This window comes from Doryrhamphus excisus, chromosome 10 (genome assembly GCF_030265055.1).
Source record: "Doryrhamphus excisus isolate RoL2022-K1 chromosome 10, RoL_Dexc_1.0, whole genome shotgun sequence".
NCBI classification, from domain to species: Eukaryota; Metazoa; Chordata; class Actinopteri; order Syngnathiformes; family Syngnathidae; genus Doryrhamphus; species Doryrhamphus excisus.
The window spans coordinates 14,919,606-14,944,630 of record NC_080475.1 but is presented as its reverse complement, the minus strand read 5'-3'; the positions used below and the strand labels follow the sequence as shown (position 1 = coordinate 14,944,630).

General features: G+C 41.6%; 3 protein-coding genes across 8 annotated transcripts in view; 2 read left to right on the top strand and 1 right to left on the bottom strand.

Annotated features, from left to right (window-relative positions):
* The window catches only part of sema3h (sema domain, immunoglobulin domain (Ig), short basic domain, secreted, (semaphorin) 3H), a 41,624-nt gene extending 35,272 nt beyond the window's left edge, over positions 1 to 6,352 (top strand). For 2 of the 3 annotated variants that reach the window (XM_058083944.1, XM_058083945.1), the window contains 9 exons: positions 551 to 695; positions 1,926 to 2,015; positions 2,089 to 2,218; positions 2,278 to 2,366; positions 2,601 to 2,642; positions 2,869 to 3,026; positions 4,174 to 4,235; positions 4,350 to 4,492; positions 4,614 to 6,352. In XM_058083944.1, coding sequence (XP_057939927.1) covers positions 551 to 695; positions 1,926 to 2,015; positions 2,089 to 2,218; positions 2,278 to 2,366; positions 2,601 to 2,642; positions 2,869 to 3,026; positions 4,174 to 4,235; positions 4,350 to 4,492; positions 4,614 to 5,045 — 1,291 coding nt within the window. In that variant the 3' untranslated portion in view covers positions 5,046 to 6,352. The remainder of the gene's footprint in view (positions 1 to 550; positions 696 to 1,925; positions 2,016 to 2,088; positions 2,219 to 2,277; positions 2,367 to 2,600; positions 2,643 to 2,868; positions 3,027 to 4,173; positions 4,236 to 4,349; positions 4,493 to 4,613) is intronic. The other variant, XM_058083947.1, reaches the window with a different exon arrangement.
* A 1,859-nt stretch (positions 6,353 to 8,211) lies between these two features.
* borcs6 (BLOC-1 related complex subunit 6) lies at positions 8,212 to 12,560 on the top strand. 3 transcript variants are annotated; one of them, XM_058083952.1, is made up of 7 exons: positions 8,212 to 8,363; positions 9,001 to 9,509; positions 9,832 to 10,021; positions 10,319 to 10,501; positions 10,737 to 10,900; positions 11,164 to 11,247; positions 11,847 to 12,560. In XM_058083952.1, the coding sequence occupies exons 2-7, from the start codon at positions 9,009 to 9,011 to the stop codon at positions 11,970 to 11,972; spliced, it is 1,248 nt and encodes a 415-aa protein (XP_057939935.1). In that variant the 5' UTR covers positions 8,212 to 8,363; positions 9,001 to 9,008; the 3' UTR covers positions 11,973 to 12,560. The 3 variants fall into 3 exon arrangements, with proteins under 3 accessions (XP_057939935.1, XP_057939933.1, XP_057939934.1); XM_058083950.1 differs by having other exon boundaries at positions 8,219 to 8,363; positions 8,998 to 9,509; XM_058083951.1 differs by having other exon boundaries at positions 8,274 to 8,439; positions 8,998 to 9,509.
* On the bottom strand, positions 10,411 to 24,111 carry si:dkey-72l14.3 (Glyco_hydro_56 domain-containing protein). Of its 2 annotated transcripts, none has more exons than XM_058083949.1 (7): positions 21,736 to 23,798; positions 17,456 to 18,079; positions 15,151 to 15,399; positions 14,910 to 15,056; positions 14,550 to 14,636; positions 14,153 to 14,347; positions 10,411 to 13,731 (listed from the first exon to the last, which is right to left on the bottom strand). In XM_058083949.1, the coding sequence occupies exons 2-7, from the start codon at positions 18,020 to 18,022 to the stop codon at positions 13,396 to 13,398; spliced, it is 1,581 nt and encodes a 526-aa protein (XP_057939932.1). In that variant the 5' UTR covers positions 18,023 to 18,079; positions 21,736 to 23,798; the 3' UTR covers positions 10,411 to 13,395. The 2 variants fall into 2 exon arrangements, with proteins under 2 accessions (XP_057939932.1, XP_057939931.1); XM_058083948.1 differs by lacking the exon at positions 21,736 to 23,798 and adding an exon at positions 23,808 to 24,111 and having other exon boundaries at positions 10,412 to 13,731.
* Positions 24,112 to 25,025: the final 914 nt, after the last annotated feature.

The window sequence follows — 25,025 nt, the reverse complement described above, 5'->3', positions numbered from 1 at the left end:
AAACCCACGCATGCACGAGGAGGACATGCAAACTCCACACAGAGATGGCCGAGGGTGGAATTGAACTCGGGTCTCCTAGCTGTGAGGTCTAGGTCTGCGTGCTAACCACTCGTTCGCCGTGCAGCCCGTTTGTAGATCCATTTACGTATAATTGAACATTCCCTTTTCTGTGTGTTAAATATCAGCTGTTTAAAAAGAATCTGACTTAAAAGGGACTTTACTACTAAGTTTTTTTCGCCTCCGTTTTTTCTCACTCATTCTCAAAATAAACATTGGCAAGTGTAAGTGTGAGGACGTGTGATGAAGTGGGAGGAGTTGAATGAAAAACTCGATTTATGACAACAACGGAGTACACGAGTCAAGTGAAGGGCTGCAGATCACATTATTATTTGATTCATTCATTTTCTACCGCTTATCCTCACGAGGGTCACTGAGGTATGCTGGAGCCTATCCCAGCTGTCTTCGGTCGAGAGGACATTTTTAACAATGTGTAAAAATCCTGTATCATCTGATCGTATTTTAACTGTCGCCTTTCTTTCTTTCTTTGCAGCGATATCCTCAATGGCTCGGCCGTGTGTGTTTACCGAATGGAGGATGTTGTTCGGGCTTTTAAGGGCAACTTTTTGCACAAGGAGGGGCCTCAGTACAAATGGGCAGAGTTTACTGGCAAGATGCCGTACCCACGTCCCGGAACTGTGAGTTCATACTGCAAACCTCAATCCTCATGTCGCCAACATATAATTAGAACTCAGACCTCTGCCGCGGCCCAACAACCCGAATCCAGATAGCATCAAAGTGTTGATACCCTCTTCTTTGGTTGTTCTGTGTAAACATGGCAAGTAGTTAACATAATATCTTGCGTTGATGGGTTCTTTGTGTGAAAACGGCTATGTATTATTTAGTATCCTTTCGTTGGCCTAGCACGTAACAACAAACAAAACCGGGCACTATGGGGTGCTACAGTGGAACTTTGGTTAGCGTCATTGCCGGTAATTTGTTTATTTTAAGGGCCGACTCTAACCAAAACGGATGCAAACCAAATACATTGTTCCCGTAAGAAATAAAACAAATCCAATTAATCTGTTCCGAAATGCCAGAATGTTCACACAAATATGTTTTCATAGTTTTACATGCAGAAAATAATTTCAAATGCATATAAATTTATTGGACACTAACCGGAAAACGTACGCAAACCAAGGCAACATTTATTTGGATGTCTTTTTTTTCTTTTTTTACGTTAACTGAAAATCATGTTACTTGGGGAAGACACTAACAGGGGTTACACCACATTTGTAATATTTGATTTGGTTGAGGTAAACTGGTAATCTTTGGTTACCCATTGGTCAAAAAATGTTAACCAAAAAATACCATTGTAACATGAACTTACACTGTTGCGGTGCTTTAGCCTTGTGATTTTTAGATGTGATTAATTCATTCATTTTCTACCTCTTATGATCACTAGAGCCTATCCCAGTTGTCTTCAGGCAAGAGGCAGGGTACAGCCAATCACAGAGCACATATCAACAAACAACCATTCACACTCACATTCATGCCTATGAACAATTTGGAGTCGCCAATTAGCATGTTTTTGGAATGTGGGAGGAAACGGGAGTACCCGGAGAAAACCCACGCATGCACGAGGAGAACATGCAAACAAGATGGCCAAGGGTGGGATTGAACTCGGGTCTCCTAGCTGTGAGGTCTGCGCACTAACCACTCGTCTGCCGTGCAGCCCTTCAGTGTGACTATTTTATTTTTACTTTATTGTAACTCTGAAAGTGACATGGATTGATCAAACTGTATTCATTATTATTCTGCTATCAATACAAAAACATTAGCTTCTTGGCAGAGGACACAAGTAGAATGTTACCGTTTAAAAAGCAGCAGTGATAAATGGGAGTCTTTTTTTTTTTTTGCTCCCTCAGTGTCCCAGCAGCACATATGGAAGCTACAGCTCCACCAGGGAGTATCCTGATGATGTCATCTTCTTCAGCAGAACTCACCCGCTGCTGGAGGTTCTGCTCAAGTTTTACTTCAGTACGCTAACTCTGTTACACATCAGCCCATTTTGAACTCAAACTTTTGTAGGAAAATGTGCTTCCCCTGGGAGAGCGTCCGCTCCTCGTCAGAGTGGGCGTCCACTACAAGTTCAGCAAACTGCTGGTGGACAGAGTGGAAGCCGTGGACAGCACCTACGACGTCTTGTTCATCGGCACAGGTACTCTGAACCCCATCCATTAACGTCTTCGCTTTTTAACACGATCTTTCACATCGCAGATTCTGGCTTGGTACTGAAAGCCATTCATCTGCCTAAAGAACATGCTCAAAGTCAGGAGGTGATGCTGGAGCAGCTGGAGGTCTTTCAGGTACTATACAGAACGTCAATACCTGTTTTTTTGAAAATGTTCTTGCAGCTCAGAGCGCTCCTATTATGTTCTGCCTGTCTGCTCAATTTAACAACATAAGAGCCTCTTTCCACCCGGCAGTCCAGTTTAGCACCATTTGAAAAAGAAATGGAGAAACATTAGGACTCGGATAGGAAGCCATCCTTTCAGTGCATCTCGCTCTCTAATCTGTTTTATTTCCTCTGCTCCTTGCAGCACAAATCGCCCGTGACAGCCATGACACTCTCAAAGAAAAAGGTAACAGATGAGATAAAGATTGACAGAAACTTGACATACACACACACACACACACACACAATATCACCGGCATCTCTTCACCTCCAAGTACAGTTGCTATAGTTACCCAACCCTAGTCACAGCAGTCAAAGAGATGAGACACAGACGTTACTGAAGTAATGTTTCCCGCCAAGTGCAATAATGATTCTACAGCCTTACTGATGCTACCCCATCGTCGCTATTGCAGCAGTGGCTGTTTGTGGGCTCCAGGGAAGGGGTGTCCCAGCTGGCCCTGTACCAATGTGAGCTCTACGGTCAAGCCTGTGCCGAGTGCTGCCTGGCCAGAGACCCCTACTGTACTTGGGACGGACACGCCTGCAGCCCCTACATGCCCACTGTACGCAGGTACGAGCGAACCATCCAATCTTGTAATAGTAATGGTAATGGTTTAATTTCATTTGAACATGCATCAGATTACAATTGAATGCATCACATAATCAGTTCACAGTTCCACATGTCCAAAAGGAGTAGGAAGAAGCAAAGCTAAATCCTACCCCTCCATCTGGTACTTTTACAATCAGTAATTGTTACATTTGTTCACTTCCTGCTTTCCTAACATAATTTAAGTTTGTTTTTTTTTTAAATAATTTTTAATTAATTTTTTTTTTCGTCACGAACCGAAGTACGAGGTGATATGACCATACAATGACATAATGAGTACCATAGTAACTGTCAATATAGTGATATATGTATATATATATATATATCTGTATATATATAGCATATATATATATACATATAGCTACAATCAGTAACTGTTATATTTGTTCACTTCCTGCTTTCCATAATACAGTTTAAGGTTTTTTTTTTTTTTTTTTTTTTTTTGTCCCGTACCGAAGTATGAGGTGATATGACCATCCAATGACATAATGTGTACCATAGTAAGTGTCAATATAGTGATATATATAGCACATCATGACTGGTTCAAGACTCTTCATCCTTGTATTTAGCAAACATCAACTGCTTGTATTGTTTCTTGAATTGGCTCATCGTTGTGCATTGTTTGACTTCCTTACTCAATCCATTCCATAGTTTGATTCCACATACTGAAATGCTATGGCTTTTTAACGTAGTCCTAGCATATGTGTTTGTCTGCGTTTAAAAAAAAAAAAAAAAAAGCAAACATTCTCCTCAAACGCTGATGAGCCACAAGCTTGAAATCCAGACCTATGAAGCGTGGATCGCTCTGCTTTTCCATCACCGCAGACCTCCTCCCTCTTCTCCCCATGTCTGCCCAGCATTTTAACTATCCTTGCACTTTGCTAACTCCCAATCTAATAATGTAAGACGGCTGTAAAAATGTGCTGAGCAAATTAAGAAACCTCCTTTGTCTCCCCCTGGACTCATCTAGCGCCACCATGAGGTCACACAGTACGCTCCAATGAACTCAGACCTCAAGGAGGAAAAAGTGAAGAATGTACAAATACATCCGTGATTCCCAACCTTTGGAATGTTCTTGCTTGTTTGTTTACTGTCGTTGTTCCTCATGCAGGAGGAATGCTCGACATCTCGGCGAGGATGACGATCCGTTAACTCAGTGTGTCAGACAAGGAGGTGAGACTAATGTTGAGTAAAGATGCAACACATTATATATATACTTACTTACATACATACACATATATATATATATAATGACATTTAACACCTTTTTGTCTTGCTTTCCATCAGCCGGGCTGCAGGTGGAAGCGGAGCATAGGGTGATGACGGTTGCTGAGGGCAACAGCACCTACCTGGAGTGTCTCCCCCGATCTAGACATGCCGCTGTCACATGGTACAAGCAGGCTGGAGAGAACAGTCCTGAGCTAAACCAGGTACACTTTGAAGGATCCACTCTATTGTGTGTATGATATTCTGCCACCCAACTGAGGGGAACGCCACTTTTCTCCTCCACAAGTGACCTTTGACCCCTTACGCTAGTGTCCCGCTGTCCAGGTGCTCACAGGTGAGCAAGTGGTGGTGATTGAGCGAGGCGTCCTCATCCGTCGAGCCGAGCTGTCTCACGGTGGCGTCTACCACTGCCAGGTGGAGGAGCACGGCTACCACTGGACCGCCGTCACCATCCACTTAGCAGTCTGGAGCCCCTACCCCAGCCGGCTCATATCTTCCTGGTCAGGCGCTTCACATCACGGCGACACCATGGTGCTGGTTCACTCGCGGAACCTGGGCCAGCACTGCCGCGCACTCGGGTACCGCCCACCTCGAAACCACCGCCGCCACAGCGACATGGCGGTGCAGACCGACAAGGAGAGGGAGAGGCACAAGAGTGGCGGGGGTAGAGGAGGTGGAGGAGGAGGAGGGGGAGGAAGGGCAGCGGGCAGGAAGAGCAGAAGTAAGCCTCAACAGAGGGCGCCAAGGAGCGCTTGAATGTGTAATCGCACACACACACACATACAGTATGTCCACGCGCACACAAACACACACACACACACACACTGTAAATAGAAAGCCATTCGCATGCACTTATTGTCTTTTTATTACATTTCAAGATGTCAAGAACATTTGTACAGCAGAGTGGTGACAAATATTACGGTGGTCAAGCTGAATGAAGGACAAAAAGATATTCCACCATGCCTTCCGGGATCAATTATCGCATGTTCTCAACTCAAGTTCATCATAGACAATCAGACTGGACGGCACAACTGTTGAGCTTGATCACATATAGAGCGTATGATGCAACATTAAAATGTAAGCACCATGACGGTGAACATTGCTGCTTATATTGTTTCTCGTCTTGCGGTCACAAGCCAATGTAAAGATTTGAAGGTCTCCTATTATGTGAATTTTTAATGATGTTAGATGCTTGATGATGTTTTAATTCAGTGAATAGTCCAACCCAGCACAATGTTGCTGTTGAAATGGGAGTGGAAAGCCAGCACTGAGGGCAGATTTACAGCATACGATAAAGCGCACAGTAGAACAGATTGATGGCAAACAGCTCGTTAGCGGTGAAGCTACAGACACACACAACACCGAGTTCTCAGGAGGGTTCACTAAAATCACTTTTTAACAAAATTCCAGCATCATGGATTGTTTTTTGCTAGTCAATTTTCATTATGCTATTGTCGGAGTTGAAAAAAATAGTATAATACGGGACCTTTAACGTGAAATGCTTGACTGTGTTGTTGATGCTTAATTTATTTTATTTTTTCACCCTAACAATGGCTTCCAGGGAAAAAAAAACAAGCGTTAAAAGTTGTTTAAAAGGGAGTTAAATGTTAGAACACAAGCAGAAAGCACTTCCGTCTCATTGTTTGTACTGGGGAGTATTATTTTTCTGAATTTTTGCCCATCATTCTTATGTGAAACATCAATACATTTATTTCCCTTTTCAGTGCATTATAACACTAATTAATTTCAGTAAACGTGTCAATGCATGATCACAGCATGTATCAAACCATGCAACGTTGTTAGAGAGGTTAGGTACCTGTTTATCCCCATGACAGCATTGTAAGCTAGCTGAAATTAACTTCTTTTCACATGTTAAAATGCACAGAAAAGGGAAAGAAAAAAAGACAACAATGGGCAAAATTCCCCAAAAAAAGTGCATTGAAAATGGTACTTTCCAAAATGTGGACTTTGTACAGAACATGCATGTTTCTCAAACAAACTTGCTAGTCATCCACCATCCAGTGTACATATTGTAAAAATAAAGCAGTCTTGTTGTGATGGAACCCAGAGAGGTATGACTTCATTTACAGTGGCGCTTTTCTCCAATTTTAAAGTGTTAAACCAACAAACATCTCTTTTTTTTTTTTCCAAGGTAATTATTTCTCCAATGTTTAGCAATGAGGTCACCAACTGGAAACTCTTTCAGCACACAAGCACTGTGTTTTTTAGACGTATTTTGAAAAATATCTTCTGTTTTTTTGGAAAAGATTTCTCACATGTTTAAACAATTTAAACATACGGTCAGTAGCTGAATGCTTTCATTTTATGTTGAGCACCGGACTGATCAGCAGCATTCTAGGGAAGAGGGTGGAACACTTCTATTGGGAATAAACATTAAAAAAAAAAATCATCATGTCTTTACATTTTTATTTAAATTTGCCTCCATTTGAATGACGTACTTGACTTTATTAAATGCTGTAAACTTGGACATTGAATGTTTTTCGAGGGTGGAACTTTGAAAAACTATTTAATAGCCCTATTCAAGAGCTCTATATGTTTGGTTAATTGTCCCAGGCCAGTGAGGCTTCCCGCAAAACTGGAAAGAGCAAATGGGATTGAGTGGTTCTCACACAAGACAGCTGGGTTGCATTAGACATTATCACAAGGCCGCCTTCACATGTGGTGGCATCCCCCTCATCCTCCTCAGGCAGGGTGACCACAGACGCAGGCCCAGGCTGCGGGATGTGCCAAGCTGCTCTAACGCCTGCTTTCCACCCTGCTTGGATCACAAATGATGTCATTCAGTCTGATTTATGGTGTGCACACGTGTAACTTATTTCAAGGAGCTGATGGAAGTTATTAAGGCGGCCATACTCACATAAGGGGAGTTTATGTCTGTAATTATTATTTATACCTCTTACTCTGTGACTCAACAGTCAATCATCGGTTCCGTATATATATATATATATATATATATTTTACAATTGCATTCTATATCCATCACACTGGGATGCTGTCATCCCAGCGATGCACTAAACTGTACAGGAGACTCTAATGAGTGCAAACATTTCTCGACAATAATTGCCCCGGAAATGCTGCATTTGACATATTCACCTTATCAAACAGCATCACTTGTCATCTTGATGTTGTAACGTTAAAATAGTCAGTTTTTGTCACCATAATACAATAATAAAGAGGAATTTATCTGTTTTTAAAAGTTATTGCATGTGCTGTGTCAGTACTGACACAGTGTGGTCACATTCCTGTACTGCATTATTAATTGAATGAATGTTTTTTTCATTATTAATGAACATGCAATTACATTTTTGGAAATACAAAGTAATCAAAATGGAATAATAATAATAATATCCCTAAAATGTTATTTCAAGATCTAGTTGGAACATTATAGTAATAGGATTACATTACACGCACACGTGATAAATGTGTTTTTTGCGTGTGAATTTTACTTGAATGCCATATTTATATGCTTTTAATAGTTAGTCGTAATCAAAGACGATTATATTTGGTCGTAATATAGGTAAATAAAAAAAATATATATATAATAAAGAAAACTACACAGTACACTGTGTTTCCAGTTGTAGTAAACTACTGTAGTATATTGTATTCTGTGTTGGCAGAAATGTATTTCGTTTTTATTAAAATATAAATTATAAATTTATTTAGTTTTAGTAAACTGTAAACACAGACGGCGTTAAATATCAAGAAAGTAACATTTCACTGTCGTCTGTGTTTCCGGGTTTCCGGGTGCAACACGTTCAATCACTTCCGGTATCTATATTGTGCCATTTTGTAAAACTGACAAATAATTTTGACGTATAATGTTTTCAAATGCATTTCAACACATATTTTGTTGTATTGCTGCTTTCAATTGTTTTACCACCATTTATTTATAATCGCAAACATGTTTACATATTTTAAGCGGAACCACTGTGAGTCTCTTCGGGAGGGGGAACTATTTTTCAAACGGACTTTACGTTTGGTCACAGTTTTGTTTTGCAGACGTCGTCAACTCCAAGAGTGATTTTTTACCCTGTTTAATAGAGTTTAGGATTGGTATGTACACTTTTAAATTTTGTCATATACGTTACGTAGAATACACTCTTTACTGAAGTATTTCCCGCAATTCAAGGTGAGTTTTAAAACGGTTGTGTTGCATAGGCCTTGACAGCTGAGCTAGCGATGCTCAGCTCACTGAACAGCACCCGCTGTTGACAGGCAGGGAATTAGCAGTGCGGCTACATTACTTATATATTTTTACAATTAACAAAGCCACTCATTTTTGTTTACTTTTACCTCTTAATAGTTTTATTCTTTCACTCATTGTTTTTTCTCACCTGTCTGTTTTTTTGCTTGTGTGCGTGCCCCAGGATATGGTGTCATGTGATTTAATGCTAGTGCTAATAAAGTTGGCTGTGTTTCGACTAGTGCTTGGATTAATAACTGCCACGTGTAAAATAAAATAAACAAAGAATCAACACGGTCAATTACAGTACACTTTAATTATTCATAACTATACAAAGCAGGGTTGTTTGGTGACAATTGGGCAGTTTCAGTTGTTGCTAATAGACAGCAAAACAGCCAAAGTAATTTAATAGGATCTGATGGTTGTACATGGACCAGTGGGTGAATGTTTATATAGCACACATATTATATAATTAAAAACTGTAACATACTGTCTGTCTTCCAGCAGGTGGAGGGATGAGTCTCTCCCCTGTGGTGGGCACAGAAGTGCCAGATACGGCAAACGGAATAGCGACACCTCCTTGTTCGGAAAACGGGCCTCATGTTCCAGTAGCGAAATGTGTAGGAGGCAAAGAGGACTTTACCAGAGAGGATACGTACCTCAGACACACAGAGAACTACCTAGGAGGAGAAAACGCAGTTCAAGATTGCCATTGTTTGGTCACAGAAATGGAGGACAACATGAGAACAAGTAGTTTGTCTCAACACCCCTCTCATGAGATGGACCTTTCGCCCTCTGAGGACTCATGCACAGCAGACTACTCAGTTGGAGTCCGTCCTGAAGACTCGGGCAGGCAGCAGGACTTGTTGTCCAAACATTTTGCATCTAGGAGTGGACGCCCTGTTGCTACAGACCTGGACAGTGGAGAGGAGGACGAGGAGAAAGAGAAACAAGACAAGGAGGAAGATGAAAAGAATTGGCGGACTCAGGTTGCTGGAGAGAGAAAAGAAGTTGAGGTGAGTGGACAGCATTTAGCTCTATGCTTTATTGTGATGTACCCTGATATTCCCAGCCCTTGTTTATAGTATCATAAACAAGTGGAATAGACCTGAGACCTGTACTACGAATCATGCTTAACATATCAAATTAAGCAAGCCAAACATTGAAGGTATGGGATAAGCGGTACTACGAAACTAGATACCAACTTCATTAGTCAAGTCAGGATTTTCTAGGCTTGTCATGTAAAAGGTAATGTCATCAGTTCAAGTGATTATTATTTTTTTTTCCAAATATGGCTTGCTAATTTACCGTTTTCTCCTTTCTCGGTTGGCGCTCCAGTCTTTACGTCACTACTCCTCCTCAGCGCCAGGTCCTAGCACTTCCACCACCTCCTCCTCGCCGCCACCTCCTGTTCTCCCCTCAGATGACACCCCCTGCCCTCCGCACGTCATGGCCCAGGTATGGGTCCGCAACGTCCGAGGGATGCAGGACAGCAAGAGCCTGGATGAGATCAGCCAAGCGTGTGGAGGTAGACCGTGGCACTAATCTGCCAATATTTGTATCTAATGCAGTACATTTTAGTCTCTATTATCACATATTTATGAACTTCACCGCACGCCCATATAAGGAAGCCTGGCACTCTGTGATGTCTTAGGGAGACTTTCCAACCTTCTTCCAGGGCTCACTTCCAAATGCTCAAACCTCATTATCTGAAACTATGTAATTGTTTAATACGAGTATACAACATTCTAACTACATCTAGAAGTTAGACTAGTGGAAAAAGCATAATAGGTCCCCTTTAAGTGTTGGTTACACTTCTCTACAGGTGGAGCAGGGGCACGTGGAGCAGGCAAAGGTGGGCAGTCCGAGGGGAGACGGGCAACAATCTCCTCGGCCCTCGAGCTGGAGGGCACCGTCAGCCATGATGGAGACCTGACGAACTTCATCACCAAGAACCTGGAGCAGAAGATCAAGATGAGCTCCAAGCCCAGTCTGGACTGCAGTGACTGTGAGTACCACAGTGGATGAACAAACTCCCTCTGGGGAAGAAATCTTGAACAGAACCCAGACTCTATCTGGTTATTGTTGGAGATGAAACTATTAAAAGAAAAAAAATACATATTTTTAATTTCCCCCTTCTTTTCCCGAGCAACTTGTTGACCAAATGGATGCAGTCTTAATTCCAATACAATATTCCTTCATTCATATTTTCTTCATCTAATCTATGGATTGTGTTTTCCCAGCGGATTGTTCAGGTCCCATCTACCGCAGCAGAGGGTTGTCACGAAGACCTGCAGACATCCCGCCCATTGATCCCACCGTCCTGGTGGACCTGCAGAGACACACCCAGGAAGTGGCACACAGTGTGGAGGTGATGATGCGCAGCCTCAATGGAACCATCCAGAATGTAGGTCTTGACAAAATACTTTCATTTTTGTGTGTGGTTTCTATATTTCTACACAAAACATCTCGGATCACTATCTTTCCGTATTGCTTATGCGGGGATTCAGTTGGCTTCTCTTTGTTTCAGAGGAGCATTTTCATCGATCTGTAGCATGTGTAAAGTGCCTTGAGATACCTTTTTTTGTTGTGATTTTGGCTGTTTATGTAAATAAAATGTAATTGAATGAGATGAAGGTACATAATGCCTCTTTCTGCTTCTCTGACCAGATGACAGCTTTGAGTGTGGGCTACATTCAGACCTACAGAGACTCAGTGGACAGTCTGGGAGAGTCTGTGGATATGAGTATAAAGGTACCAGACTTGTATCATACAGTGAAACCTTAAAGGGGAAATGCACTTTTTTAAAAATGTTGCCATTATTTACCATCCTTTTGTGAAACATTTACACATTTCCTTCACTTTTCTGTGCATTATAACGCCAGAAAACCAGTTAATATGAGCTAGCTAACAATGCACATCATTGGGACAAAAGTAGCGAGGCATTGGGATACTCCGTATTAGCTACTACAATAACAACATCACTGTAGTCCACAAACAACCCGGGCGCCACACTTTGGACATCCCTGGTTTACAAGGCGCACACACACAAGGTTGAGGTGCACTTTGGCAGCAAGCCTCTAATGAGGATTACACTGTTTGCACGACAAAATAAATGCATGTAGCGCGGGAAAAATGCATTATACGTAAGGGATACTCGTTTGAGTATCCAGCTCACCCCAAGAAGCATGTTTTTTTTTTAAATGCCAAATCTTGACCTTACTACTTCAATGTCATTGTAGAGTCAAACCACACAATGGTTTCCTTCAAGTTCCAAAAGGCAGACACATAACCACACATTTCATTGTGTTGTTTCATTCATCAGGCATCATCTTTGTGCTTTCTCCCTGCAGGGCATGTACACGTTGATGGCTCGATGCGAGGAGTTGGATCGTTCCATGCAGCCCATAAACGTCTTAGCGGCACAGATCCGAGACATCAAGCGCATCCTGGATGCTCTGGAGGCCATTTGCAAGTAACCCCCTGCCCTGTCACTTTTTTGTAGTGAAGACACAACAGCAGCAAGCAGGTCATCTGCAAGTACAGTATCCTAGTCCTCACTTTTTATTCTTAACCTCTGGGTAAATGACAAGGCATACTGGATGGTTTGGCCCCTCACTTCTTATGATTGTGTGTTATTTACAGATGATTTGTGTATTGTACGTCATTAATTTGATTATAGCGTATCCGTCCAAACAGCTTTGAGCAGGATGCACTAACCTCTACTTGCCACATGGTGGCGATGTTTCCCTTTTCCCCCCCTGAACTGCTCCAATGACTTTTTTTTTTTGGGACTGAAACAAAGTCTATTTTTATGAAAATGCAATAACGACACATTCTTTCATCGCGGGCCCAAACGAGAGAAGGTGAGCATCGTGTATAGCTTATTTTATTTAACTTTGTTATTTATTTGGTTACTCTGCAAACTGGTGAGTTCAGTTAACTCTGCTTGTGATGATGAGATGTCATTTTTTTGGAGAGTTGGAACATGTTGCATGATTGCTATAGGATGGAGAAATTAAAACTAGTGATTCATGTTACCTGTTTATTAAACTGGCATCCCTGGACTATGCTTGTTTTATATTTTGTCAGTCAAGGGTCACTACTGTTGCAGCCATTCATTATTAATAATGTCAAAAACAGGCAGTTTGTACAACAAATGTCCATTACCCCTTCCTACACTACTCAACTACTTTGAATTGCAGTCATTTGGCCAGTAACCTCCAAGTTATACAGTAAGTATTCTTATAATACAAAGAAAAGGTCAAAATCTGTCCTTCTGTGCTGAAAGAGGAAATTTTTTCCAATTTTCTGACCTATAAATGTAATTAGAATGTGGTATTCTTGTGTTAAACGATACCAAGGTTTCAGATAATGAGCTTCGCTCAGTTGGAATGAGCCCTGAAAGATGTTTGGATTGGCAAATTCTGGAAGATCTAGAAAACTTTCTGTGCGGTTTATTGTGTGTAGCTGCTCTATCGGAGTCCACATCTAAATATAAAATGCCCAAAATTAGCTTAATAGGCCCCCTTTAAGTTTACTCTTGTTTAACAGCTCCCATCTTTTCCCTTTATTTTCATCGTATATTCAATGGAAAAATTAATACTGCAAAATCCTGAGGATGAATACTGTACTGTGAAGTGGACTTTAAAGTATTTTTCAAATGATTATTGGTGGGCACAAACTGCTGCTATTGATGATGTTTATATCATCCTTTACTGTATGTAACGTTTGCTTGTAAACCAACTTCCAGCAGTCCAGTGCTGCTGTGCATTGGCACATCCAGATTTGTATTCTATGCACACTTGATTGACATTACCAGGTCAGAGGTCATGGTACAGAGCAGCACTGGTCAACGGTATCTTCCTCAAAGGCACTTCAGCAAGGGTCCCAGGGTGTGTTTTAGTTCAGACTCAAACAAGCAGTCACAAGCAGCAGAATTATGTAACAGTTCGCAGCCATCAGTACAGACTTGTTTCCACTTGGTTCTATCACAGAGGCACCTTTTGTTGTGGAATCTACTGTAAAAGTGGCCAAAGTCCCTCTTAGATCTCTGGAAATTTGTTCTAGCGTCCCCTCGACAGAGGTTCCATCTTTGGGGGACTGCTGATCCGAGACGTCCCTGTCTGTCGTCTTGTACCACTGACACTGGAAGTCTTTCTTCCACATCTCGGCTGGGTCCGGTTCAGCTGCCTTAGCATCAGGGTCAGGCTGGTTTGTGGCTTTTACTGCTTCCGCCTTCAGGGAGGGGGTGAAAAATGGAATTTAAAACTTACTCCTCTACTTTCCATGACACTGGTGTCAAAGTTCAACTACCTAAACGTCATGGTTGAAAAATGACATCTGCAACCACCAGGCAGAGCTGAGTGAAATGTAATAGACAATGACAGTGAATGGTTGGAGGTTGCAAGGATCGAACTGCCAATATTAAGGTTTCTGGACGCCCCTTTTGTAGTTTTACCACTCGACATCAGCATAGGGTGCAAAATTGTGGCCCAAATTTGACAAGAAACCTCTAAATATTTGAACTCTATCAATAAAGCGATTCTTATTAAGAACCAGTGTAACATCACAGTGAACTGTGAGATTTAAAATCTAAAAACAATGTAATCTGTTCATGGTCAAGATTAGAACATAAGAGTGTATAACCATCTTTCACCTTCTCCGTCACCTTCTCCGTCATGTCAGGGGGTGGTGGGAGGTGGAGGTAGGCGGAGCTGGCCGGATTCTGACGAACACATCTGCCTTTTCCCTGGCAAAGGGAGGCTGAGCAGAGCCTCGTTGCCGTGGTTACGTTAATGGAGTAAGGTCCCAAGACCTTGCGGATGAACTCTGCCAGGTCTTGACATTCTCTCTGGGAACAGGCAGACAAATATCTCAGCAAACTCATCCTCTTAAAAACAAAACACTAAAACAATAGCAAATAATTGTATTGATTTAAATGAATATCCAACTTTATATATTACCCTTGTCAACGCTTTAAAGGTGATGAATATTGTTGTCGGTACAAAACCATTTTGATAAGTGAGATACAATGTCTAATCTCGATGTCTAACCTCTGTCTTGGTGTCAGTTCTCTGCCAGATGACCACTCCAGCTGTTCCCATGGCTGCACTCTCGCCAATGCTGCTTACCAGGTCTGACTGGAGGAGGAGGAGAACATATGAAAATGCTTCTGGTCTCGGATCACTGGGCACCTTTTCCCAGCAGAGGCAATACATGTTCCTTTAAAAAGTACTGTCCATAGGTAGCTAGCTACTGTAAATCCTCAAATAGCTGAATTCATTTAATTTAAGCCGCAAAGAGGATGGGGTGTTAATTGGAAGCATTAGGTTGAGGATAAGCGGCATAGAAAACAAATGAATGGATGGATGTTGTTGGTGCCGCCAGCACCAGCAAACACACTCGTATCCCACCTGTGATAAGAAAGTGTTGGTGGAAGCGTACACACTGTTGACCAGTGGGAATACAGGAAGATTGAACGTGGCTCCAGCTAGAGAGGACACTCTGAGAGCTTCCTGGATTTCACTGGACAAATAAAGTCTCCCTCCGGATGTTCCACCCTGTAAAAAAAAACAAAACTATAGATGTGAACAAATAATGTAGTCCTGCTGAAGACATTATGGATGATAGAACAAGTAGAGTAGCATCACCCACCTGTAACTTCTCCAGGGACAGAAGAGGGTAAAGTGCGGAGGATCGTCTCCACAGCCACAAAAGCTCGTCATTCAGGGCCTTTTCAGCAGGAGGGCACTGGTTGGTGTAGTTGGCTAAAGCAGTTTGGGTAGGATCCCCGTTGTAGCAGCTAGGGTAAGGGGAGACGCCCCATAATGCTTTGGGACGTAAGCGTTTCACCTCCCTCAGGGTTTCCATTATTACCGACCGCGCAGCTGCCTCAAAGTCCACCTGGGTTAACATAGAATTTAGTTATCAGTCGAGACGCGTCCGGAGAAATCTTGGAGCCATTGCAGTCTTTTGTCTGGTTTCGACTGGTGTTTGCGTGCACAATTGATTGCATTGTATTGGTTAACAAAGATGTGTTTGTGGTGTGCTGCTTGCATTTGGAGGCAAAGTAACGGATCGATGAATTTACTTTATTTAATTAACTTAATGAGAGCGCTCATGTAACTAACCCTGCTGAAAAGGCAGCATCATTAAATTACATTAAATCGGCAAATTAAATAGATTTTGATTTGGAAAGTCTTCCTTTCCCGACTTTTTTTTTTTTTTTGCCTGATACTTACTGTTCCAGTGACCTCACGTTTAATTTTGCAGAGCCAAACAGAGATCATCAGATAACGGGATCAGTTTGGATTACTCTGCAAGGTGCCGAGCAGCAGAGAGACAGACTTTTCTCTAAATAACCACCGTGGGTAGACTTTGCACACACACACACACTCAAAATGACGCTGAACCACATTTACTTATTTGTACTGTTGTGCCTTGCGGCATAAATTCACATTATGCAAATGATTTATTATTTTGTACCAGACTGAGTCTTGCTGACTTTGCCATTATGTGTATTGTTTATATTGTAATTTCACAATTAGAGGTCAACACACCTATTTTCAACAACTCCTTCTGTGGGTTTTGTCACTTTTTTATGCTACAACACTAGCATGGGGCGCTAGCATTAACATTAACGAGTTTGTTGATTAGACATTGGATAATCTACTCGTACTGTACCACTGATATATTAATTGCAGGGGACATCCATCCATTTTCTATTCCGCTTATCCTCACTAGGGTGGCGGGGGTATGCTGGAGCCTATCCCAGCTGACCTTGGGTAAGAGGCGGGGTACACCCTGGACCCAGGGCACATATAGACAAACAACCATGTGCCTACATGATAATCACTCAATTTTGGCTGCACGGTGGTTGAGTGGTTAGCACGCAGACCTCACAGCTAGGAGACCAGGGTTCAATTCCACCCTCAGCCATCTCTGTGTGGAGTTTGCATGTTCTCCCCGTGCATGCGTGGGTTTTCTCCGGGTACTCCGGTTTCCTCCCACATTCCAAAAACATGCTAGGTTAATTAGCGACTCCAAATTGTCCATAGGTATGAATGTGAGTGTGAATGGTTGTTTGTCTATATGTTCCCTATGATTGGCTGGCTGGCCACCAGTCCAGGGTGTACCCCACCTCTCGCCCAAAGACTGCTGGGATAGTCTCCAGCACCCCCCGACCCTCGTGAGGAAAAGCGGTAGAAAATGAATGAATACTTAAATTTTATAATTTTGGTTAACATTTATATACAGTGGAACCTCAGTTAGCGTATGCCTTGGTTTCCAATTTTTTTTGGTTAACATAGAAAATTTGCACCAAAATTTTTGTCCTGGTTAGACGTTTTTTTTCCCAATAAATGGAAACAAGAAATTAAATTTAGGTGCGTCGCCCATCCAAGTTGTCATCAGCACCATCAGTTTTTAAATATATGTTTTAAAATACCGAACACGCTATCTACAAAAAAAGTTAAATTTACTTCTACTTTTTAAACTAATTTTCAATTTCTCAGCAAAATGGTTGTCTCTTAGCCTGAAGGTTGTGGGTTTGATCCCCACATCCTTCTGTCAAAGTGTCCTTTAGCATACTTCACTTACTTTAGTTGAGTGAATTAGCTGTTGACTTTCCCTCCATGGCAACACACACCACCAATATGAATCACTTTGTGCTACAGCCTAACAGCAGAGTACGATTCTAGCAAAACCTTAATCTTTCTTATTACATGAATGTCATGATTTATCTGCTCGGAAAATCATGCAAACACACACTTTGTCACAAGGTCTCCTTTGCCACTGCTGTGCTACCTGTGGTGCATCACTATGAAGTCACATCACAATAGAAGAGCAGACGGGACCACAGCAACATGAAGGGAAGGGAAAGTTTCATGATTTTACCAAAGACTTTAACTTGATTCTAACTTTTTCTTTTTTTGCTTTCTGCTTTAGCTTTATTTCTTACCCTTGACCAATTCTCCACTTCTTCGGGCGTCCAGTTAGGGAAAAATGCCTTTAGGAGATTTCTGGAAGCCTCCTGATACACAACCTTCTTTTCCTTGTTTCTCACCCACTGTGGAAGCCATGCAGACCATCTTAGCACCCCCAGTCCAAGGTACCTGGGGGCGGGCAAAGCTGCATCGAGGTCCAACTGAGTTTTCTGAAGATGGTTGTCCAGCCGTGTGTGTTGTGGTAAACCCCCATTGATTCTTGTGTCTTTGTCCAGGAAATACGGGTAGTTTCCTAGTGTGTCCTCATAGAAGACTACCACCCGTCCTTCACGTTCCATCCCAAAAGATCCGGGATCTGGCCTGGTGGAGCAGGAGGAATCGGCGATGGCCCAGAAGATGATAAAAGGCTGTCCGGACAGGAGAGGCGGACGTGCTGGCTGGGGTGGACCCGCAGTGCTGAGGCCAGCGAGCAGTAAGACGAGGAGGCTCAGTGGAACCGTGGAACACCATGTGAGTGATAGCTTAGTCCTGCATTTGAAAAGTGTCACTTTTGGCTTGAATGGTGGGTTGCTCCACGCCATTGAAGCTGATAGCTTTCAGCCTGTCACTCATTCAGGTCCCAGTCGCCAATCATGTTTCTGAAAAATAGGAATTCTAAATTGCAGTCACGTTTAAGGAATTGTGGACTTCTGAGTCTCATGAAAAAAAAAATCATATTGATCACCACATCTGCTTATACATATCTCTTCTCATTTGGGCCATGGAGGTATGCTGGAGCCTATCCCAGCTCAACCTTGCCTGCCCTGAATCATTGTCGCACACACTTTGTCAGATGCATGGCTGGTGCATTGAAGCTCAGAAGACGAATGTTTAATAATCCACAAAGCTTTGCAAATCGGTGTCTGTTCCATTTTTGGTGAGGGTCTGGATAAAAGTGCACCCTCCCCCACGAACCAAGTTGGAATCAACCAAGTGAGAAGTATTCATTATAAGGGGGTATGTTTTGGCCTGTCAGATATAATCAGTGACAAGGCGGTTTTATAAAGAGGAAGAAGTAGAATTTTGTTACATTTGGGTGGATTCTGATCAGTCGTACGGTGTGGATTATTATCAAATGATTTGCCCCACTGAAAGCCATTACGCTCACGACATTATCCCTTTGGATCATACTCTGAAAAATGGCTCCGGACACACCAGGCCTTTATTCTCTTGTTCTTCCATTTCTGGCTTATACAGAAATGTCGAATGTCATACTGGTGTGAAAAGGAGCTTAGTTACATGCAGTGGTTCTTTTTGACCTTTTCTCCCACGTACAGCATTACTAGATGGACTTTCTTTAACTTTCAAAATATTCCAATAGAGTTTAAACCACCAGTGAATAATATATGCAGAGAGACGACGAGAGACTTCAGCATCTTAAAGGATCCCTATGCTGCTTTTAAAATGATATTGGATCCCAGTGGGGCACGAGCTTAAGTTTTAAAATACTCCATAAATCTACATTTATTGTGTAAAGAGTTGGTCTAGCTCATATGAATATCAAATATAATGAAACCCTGCACATCAACACCTTTTTAAAAGGAAAGGGGACCAAATTTCACATGAATAATACAATGTTTGATTGTATGTAATAGAGTTAAAAAATGCACTTTATTTACTATTTATCAATCAGTAGTCATCTATATTCCCGAGTTCAATCCCACCCTCTGTGTGGGGTTTGCATGTTCTCCCCGTACTCCGGTTTCCTCCCACATTCCAAAAACATGCTAGGTTAATTGGCGACTCCAAATTGTCCATAGGTATGAATGTGAGTGTGAATGGTTGTTTGTCTATATGTGCCCTGTGATTGGCTGGCCACCAGTCCAGGGTGCACCCCGCCTCTCGCCCGAAGACAGCTGGGATAGGCTCCAGCACCCCCGCAACACGAAAAAATGAATGAATGAATTTAATTTTATCTCAATTAGTGCTTCCTCTCAGTGCCTCACAATCAGTGTTGCCAACTCGGGGATTATTGCCGCTAAATCTGGCAACATTCATTCATTCATTCAATTTCTACCGCTTATCCTCACAGGTGTGCTGGAGCGTATGAAAACAACAACAACAACAACAATTTAGTTACTTTTTCTGGCATTGATGGAGAGTTTTCTGGTATTTGGGGACTTTTTGTTGTCATTGAGCAGCAGTGGGTACTACTACGTTCGCCCCGCCCCAAAGTAGTTCCAAACGCTTTCAAAGTAGAAATTCACGCATCCATGAATCAGGTGAACCGATGAAACAGTAAAGCAAAGGTAAGCTGTGACTTTGTCAAACAATATGAGACTACATTTCAGTGCCGGTCAAGGAGAACATTCTAGGGTTTTTTTTTCATGCATGTTTACAAAGAGTACTCCAGCGTTTTAATGTTGTGTAAGTTGCATCAAAGATAGATTTTAGTAAGTGGCAGAATGTTCTCAAAAATATGTCATGATGCTTAAACACAACCCGGTGGGGAGTCATATTTTAATACCAAAACGTATTTTTTGTATTATCGTATTTTCTGGACTATAAGTCGCTCCAGAGTACAAGTCGCACGAGGCCAAAAATGCATCATTAGGTAGAAAAAAACATACATAAGTCGCACTGGAGCATTTTGCGGGTAATTTATTTTACAAACCACTTAACCAAAACAGACATTATGTCCTCTTGGAAGGCAAGTTCTAACAATAATAAAAGAATAGAGAACAGGCTGAATAGGTGTAAGATATGCTAACACAATGGTTATTCAGATACACAAAAAATAAACAAAACAGAAAAGGTGTCCAGTGTTTATGTAACATAAACAGTTTTTTCATTTATAAGTCACTCTGGAGTATAAGTTGCAGGAACAGCCAACCTTTAAAAAAAAGTGTGACTTAAAGTCCGGAAAATACAGTATATTTAAATTCAAACCAACTGAAAATAATATGTCTGCGTTCCGTAATAATAAGTAGATCACAATAACAGCCGGAGTGAATACACCCCTTTGCTGTATTATATCTTTTCATTACACACTAAAGAAATGGTATTTTGATACAATATAAAGTAGTCAGTGTACAGCTTGGATAACAAAAACAACTTAAAACACAACTAAACACACTACCATTAATATATAATCTATCTTAATATATTAATTATGCCCAATTAGCTATATTGTCTCCCAAATGTCTGGAGATGGGGGTCGAGTATGTTAAATTTGGGGTTATCTCATGGCAAAGAACTCTCTGATGATGTAAAAAAAACAATACATAACATAAAATGATCTAGGCTGAATTCCAAAAACATGCATGGCGACTGCGATTGGCTGCTGACCAGTCAAACCAGGACCAGGTTCACCAGCCAAATACGTGTTGGCATTAATGTTTTCATTAATTTTCATACACTTTCGGTATAACGTTATTGCTACTCAAAAAAATCCTAGCGCTAAGGAGTTAAATATTAACTTCATCAACTCAAGTATTGAATGCGTTTCTGTGGCTTTTCAGGGGAAAAGGGTGATATTGACCACAAGAACTTGAAATGGAACCATTTTGCGGAAAACCCTCTGACCTGGCTGCTCAGTACAATATGGCTAACGCTGGGAGAATGTTTCTCTGCGTCTCTCTGTGTATATTAAAAGTTCAGCACCTTCACTTAATTTAAAGTATTTAACTGATGATCTTAATCACAGTGAATAATCTCCCAGATCAACCTCCACGCTAATTCTAAGAGGGTTAAAGGGCATGGAATGTATAGTATTTTTTCACTTAAGGCTTTTTAATCCTGAAGCATATGTGCCAGTCTTTCTATTGACCATCTTTAAAGTGAAGACCAATGTCAATAAAGCAACAGTGATAAGTGATGCTACTGTTTAAGGTACACGGCTGTTGTTAGTATACATACATTTTATCAAGTGCTCATGACATAGCATTGCTTTTTGCACAAAATTGTAAGAAAATACTAATATTCAACTGCAAAGTTGTCATTTTCTTGGATCTCTTGATCTGTACTGAATTAGCTAGTATCTTTAAGATGTACTCATAATCCTCATCGTCAACTCTACGAGTGTGTCAGAGGTGAAACGACAACGGGATGGCTGCTTAATCTGTTGAGACGAAGCTGACAGTGTTTACTAGTCTGTCTGGACTGTGACTCACCCTGAGCCCACCTTTCCGTCACTTCCTGTATCACAGCAGACGCTTATCTGCATATTGGCAACCCCAAACCGTAAGCAACCAGCATCAGGTTTTGTTGTGTATGTGGGTGTTGCTGGATTACATTGTTATTATTTTTCTCATACCTTGATGGTGCTGTTGGTTGCCAGGTGATGCTCGGTGAGGTGCAGCCAGGGAAGGCAGTTGGGGCCGAGTGATGAAAAGTCAAAACAAATCATGATAATATCAAATATTGTCAATTGTCCATTCAACTGTATTATTAATTTTTTTTCTATCTCGACTTAGTGCACAAGCCCTGCTGGCCATCTGAGCACACTCAGTGAGTGCACTCAGTTGGATCATGGTGCTTGTCAGTTTCTGTCTGTCAGCATGTATCCAATAATAGAAACATCACCGAGTGTACATCGTTTTTTTGGTGAATTATTCTCTTCCTGTGTCGGTATCGAACAAAAAGTGCCTCACCAGTCACGAACCTCACTGCACGTCAGCGGTGTTGCTGCCTAATCGACACACATGTTAGGATCCAATCAGGAAGTGAGATTAGCGCGATAAGTACTGTATGTCACACCAATCTGATTCCTTGAAGAGCGCTCACGGCGAAATGGTACACCCTGCGATCTAGCATGTTGACTTCATTTGTATCTCCCTGTAATCCAAAATAAATACCGTTTATCTTTGCTTCTATGTGGCGTACGTGAATGATCATGTCGGTAAAGAGGAGAGTTTTAGGATTACTGTAGATTATTTATTTCACATACAGTATCAATGCTGCTGCATGACTACCAATTTAATTTATAAAGCTCGTTAACAACCATAGATTAAAAAAAAGGTCTGTACTGTACATTCTGAGGAAAGTAAAATATCGGAATAACATAAAAACTAACAAACTTTAACAAAACAAAAATAAAAACGCATGGATTAGAGTCCATGAAGGGGCTTATCAGTTTTAGCAGTCGAGGAACCATACTTGTTGCAATAGTCAAAGCATAGAACACTTTCTAGTTCTTCCAGAATCTGCACCTATTCCACATGGATTTCTTTGGATTTCATGCTTCCCATAAAAACGGTCTGTTTTAATGTATTCCACCCAACGCTCGCCTCTAGGCATGTCCACTCCGTTGTGGTTGGTCACACCCCCAAGTACTTAGAAGGACTTCCAGCGTTTATAGGAGTTGGTAATAAACGGTGATTTATCTTTTTAAAACATGCTAGGTTAATTGGTGACTCCAAATTGTCCATAGGTATGAATATGAGTGTGAATGGTTGTTTGTCTATATGTGCCCTGTGATTGGCTGGCCACCAGTCCAGGGTGTACCCTGCCTCTCGCCCGAAGACAGCTGGGATAGACTCCAGCACCCCCGCGACCCTTGTGAGGAAAAGGTAGAAAATGAATGAAATGTCCGTTTTTAACATGCAGCCATACGTTTTGGATCCCGACTCTGATGTGGAAATAGAGATTGGACAGTCCGAGGTTTTAAAGAAAAGCGGTTACTAAAGACGTCTCTCAATGGTAGGTAGCTTTAGCATTTTAGCATTAGGTTTTCTACAGCATCGGTAACATGTGATGTAGTCATTACACGTTTTTTTGCGCGTCTAGCCACTGATTGTGGTGGGAAACGGCTATTAGCAACGCCACTCTGTGTATGCACACTCTATAATGCTACACAGACAGCTTTTGCTCTTTGACTTGCACGAAATAAACACAGTTAGGACACTGATGAATTGTTACTTATCGCTTGCCCTTCTGATTTTTTGACACAACCAAGTAACATTTGAAAGGCGTCAGGCTTTCACAAGTATAGAGTGAATTTTCTGGTATAAATTTAAAGATCTTATTTCCCCTTCATGTTGGAGGCATCATGGTGAAGACTGTAATTGCTATTGTACACTGGAACCTCTAACGGCTAACACAATTAATTGTGGTCACTGGTTGACCTGTGATTTGTTCAGATTTAGAAATTAACAACAAATAATGGTACTAGAAGGGATCCATTCCAGTCTGAGGGCAAGTCCGAGTTCATTTCTGGATGCTTGATGAGCTGAGGTTGTGACGTCATTCACAACGGTGGTTCAAACTTCAGAAATGTTGAGCTATCACTGGATCCACTTACATATTGTATCAATGAAACCTTAAACAATAAGCAATACGGTCCAAACAAAACCCTAGTCCTGGAGGTCAAGAGGTTGTGAGACTTACCGAAGCCCAGTTGGTTCTCTCCTCACTGTCTGGACATTGTTTTCCCTCCGCCTGCCCCATCAATCCTCACTTTACAAAAGTCAAAAGTGTTATCCCGGATTTGTGAGGCCATGGAAGAGCTGCACGCTTAAGAGATGTAACACAAGGAGCCTAACATCCATGGACTGACGATGAAGGTTGGCTGAAGAAATGAAGACAGACAGAAAGAAAGGGTAGACATTCAGAGGTGGAAAGATGTGTGGGCAGCAGTGTGTGTGTGTGTGTGTGTGTGTGTGTGTGTCAGGCTAAGCTTCCTTCCTGCGAGATGCTAAGCAAGGTCAGAGATGACCATGGCGGCTCACATGACCATCGACACTGGCTGTAATCCCATAATCCTCTGCTCTACTGCTGCCGCTCTTGTCCAAACACTTGACATGTTGGATTATCTCACCTGCCTTCCGCTTACCTGCTTACACTCACTTCCTCTTCCTGTCTTATTCCTCGGCTTGTCTCGCTCTCTTTTTCTAACATCTTATTTTTAATCGATGTTTGTCTAGTCTTCTTTGTCAGACATCACTTGTCGTCTTTCAACTTTGGTCGATGTCTGGAGTTGCTAATCAGCCTTATTCTTTTGCCCGAGTCTACATTTTGTGTTCGTTCATTTTACTTGCACCGTTGTTGTTGGTTTCCTCTCATAAGTTGCCATTGAAGACTATTTCAGCACCTTCCACCTTATGGGGTACGGGGGAATTGAATTGTTCCCTCCCGGATTGCTAACACCAAATGTTTTCAGCTCTTGGTGATGATATTATTATTCTTGATAACATCTTGTCTGTTATTCCCTCCCCAAATCAATTCAGCACTAACCTCATCTTCTCCTTCATTGTGGGTGCCTTGTCTCATTTACACTATTTCTACCCTTCCACACCTTTTTCATTCTCTCTATCTCTTCCCTGCAGAAGGCCTGTCATTTTTCCCATTAGACCTGTCACTGCAGAGTCTATTTGGTCAAAGAATCACACCTGTGCCCCTGCATTCTTTTCCTATAAATTCGCCCTTTCCTCCGTGTTGTATCTGTAGACATCAACCTGCAGCCACTGGGCTTCGTCTTTGTGCTGAATGGAGCATTATTATGTTTATTAAAATCAAGATTCTAATGGATGAATTTGGCTATCTATTTTATTTTATTTCATTTCATTTCATTTCATTTCATTTCATTTCATTTCATTTCATTTCATT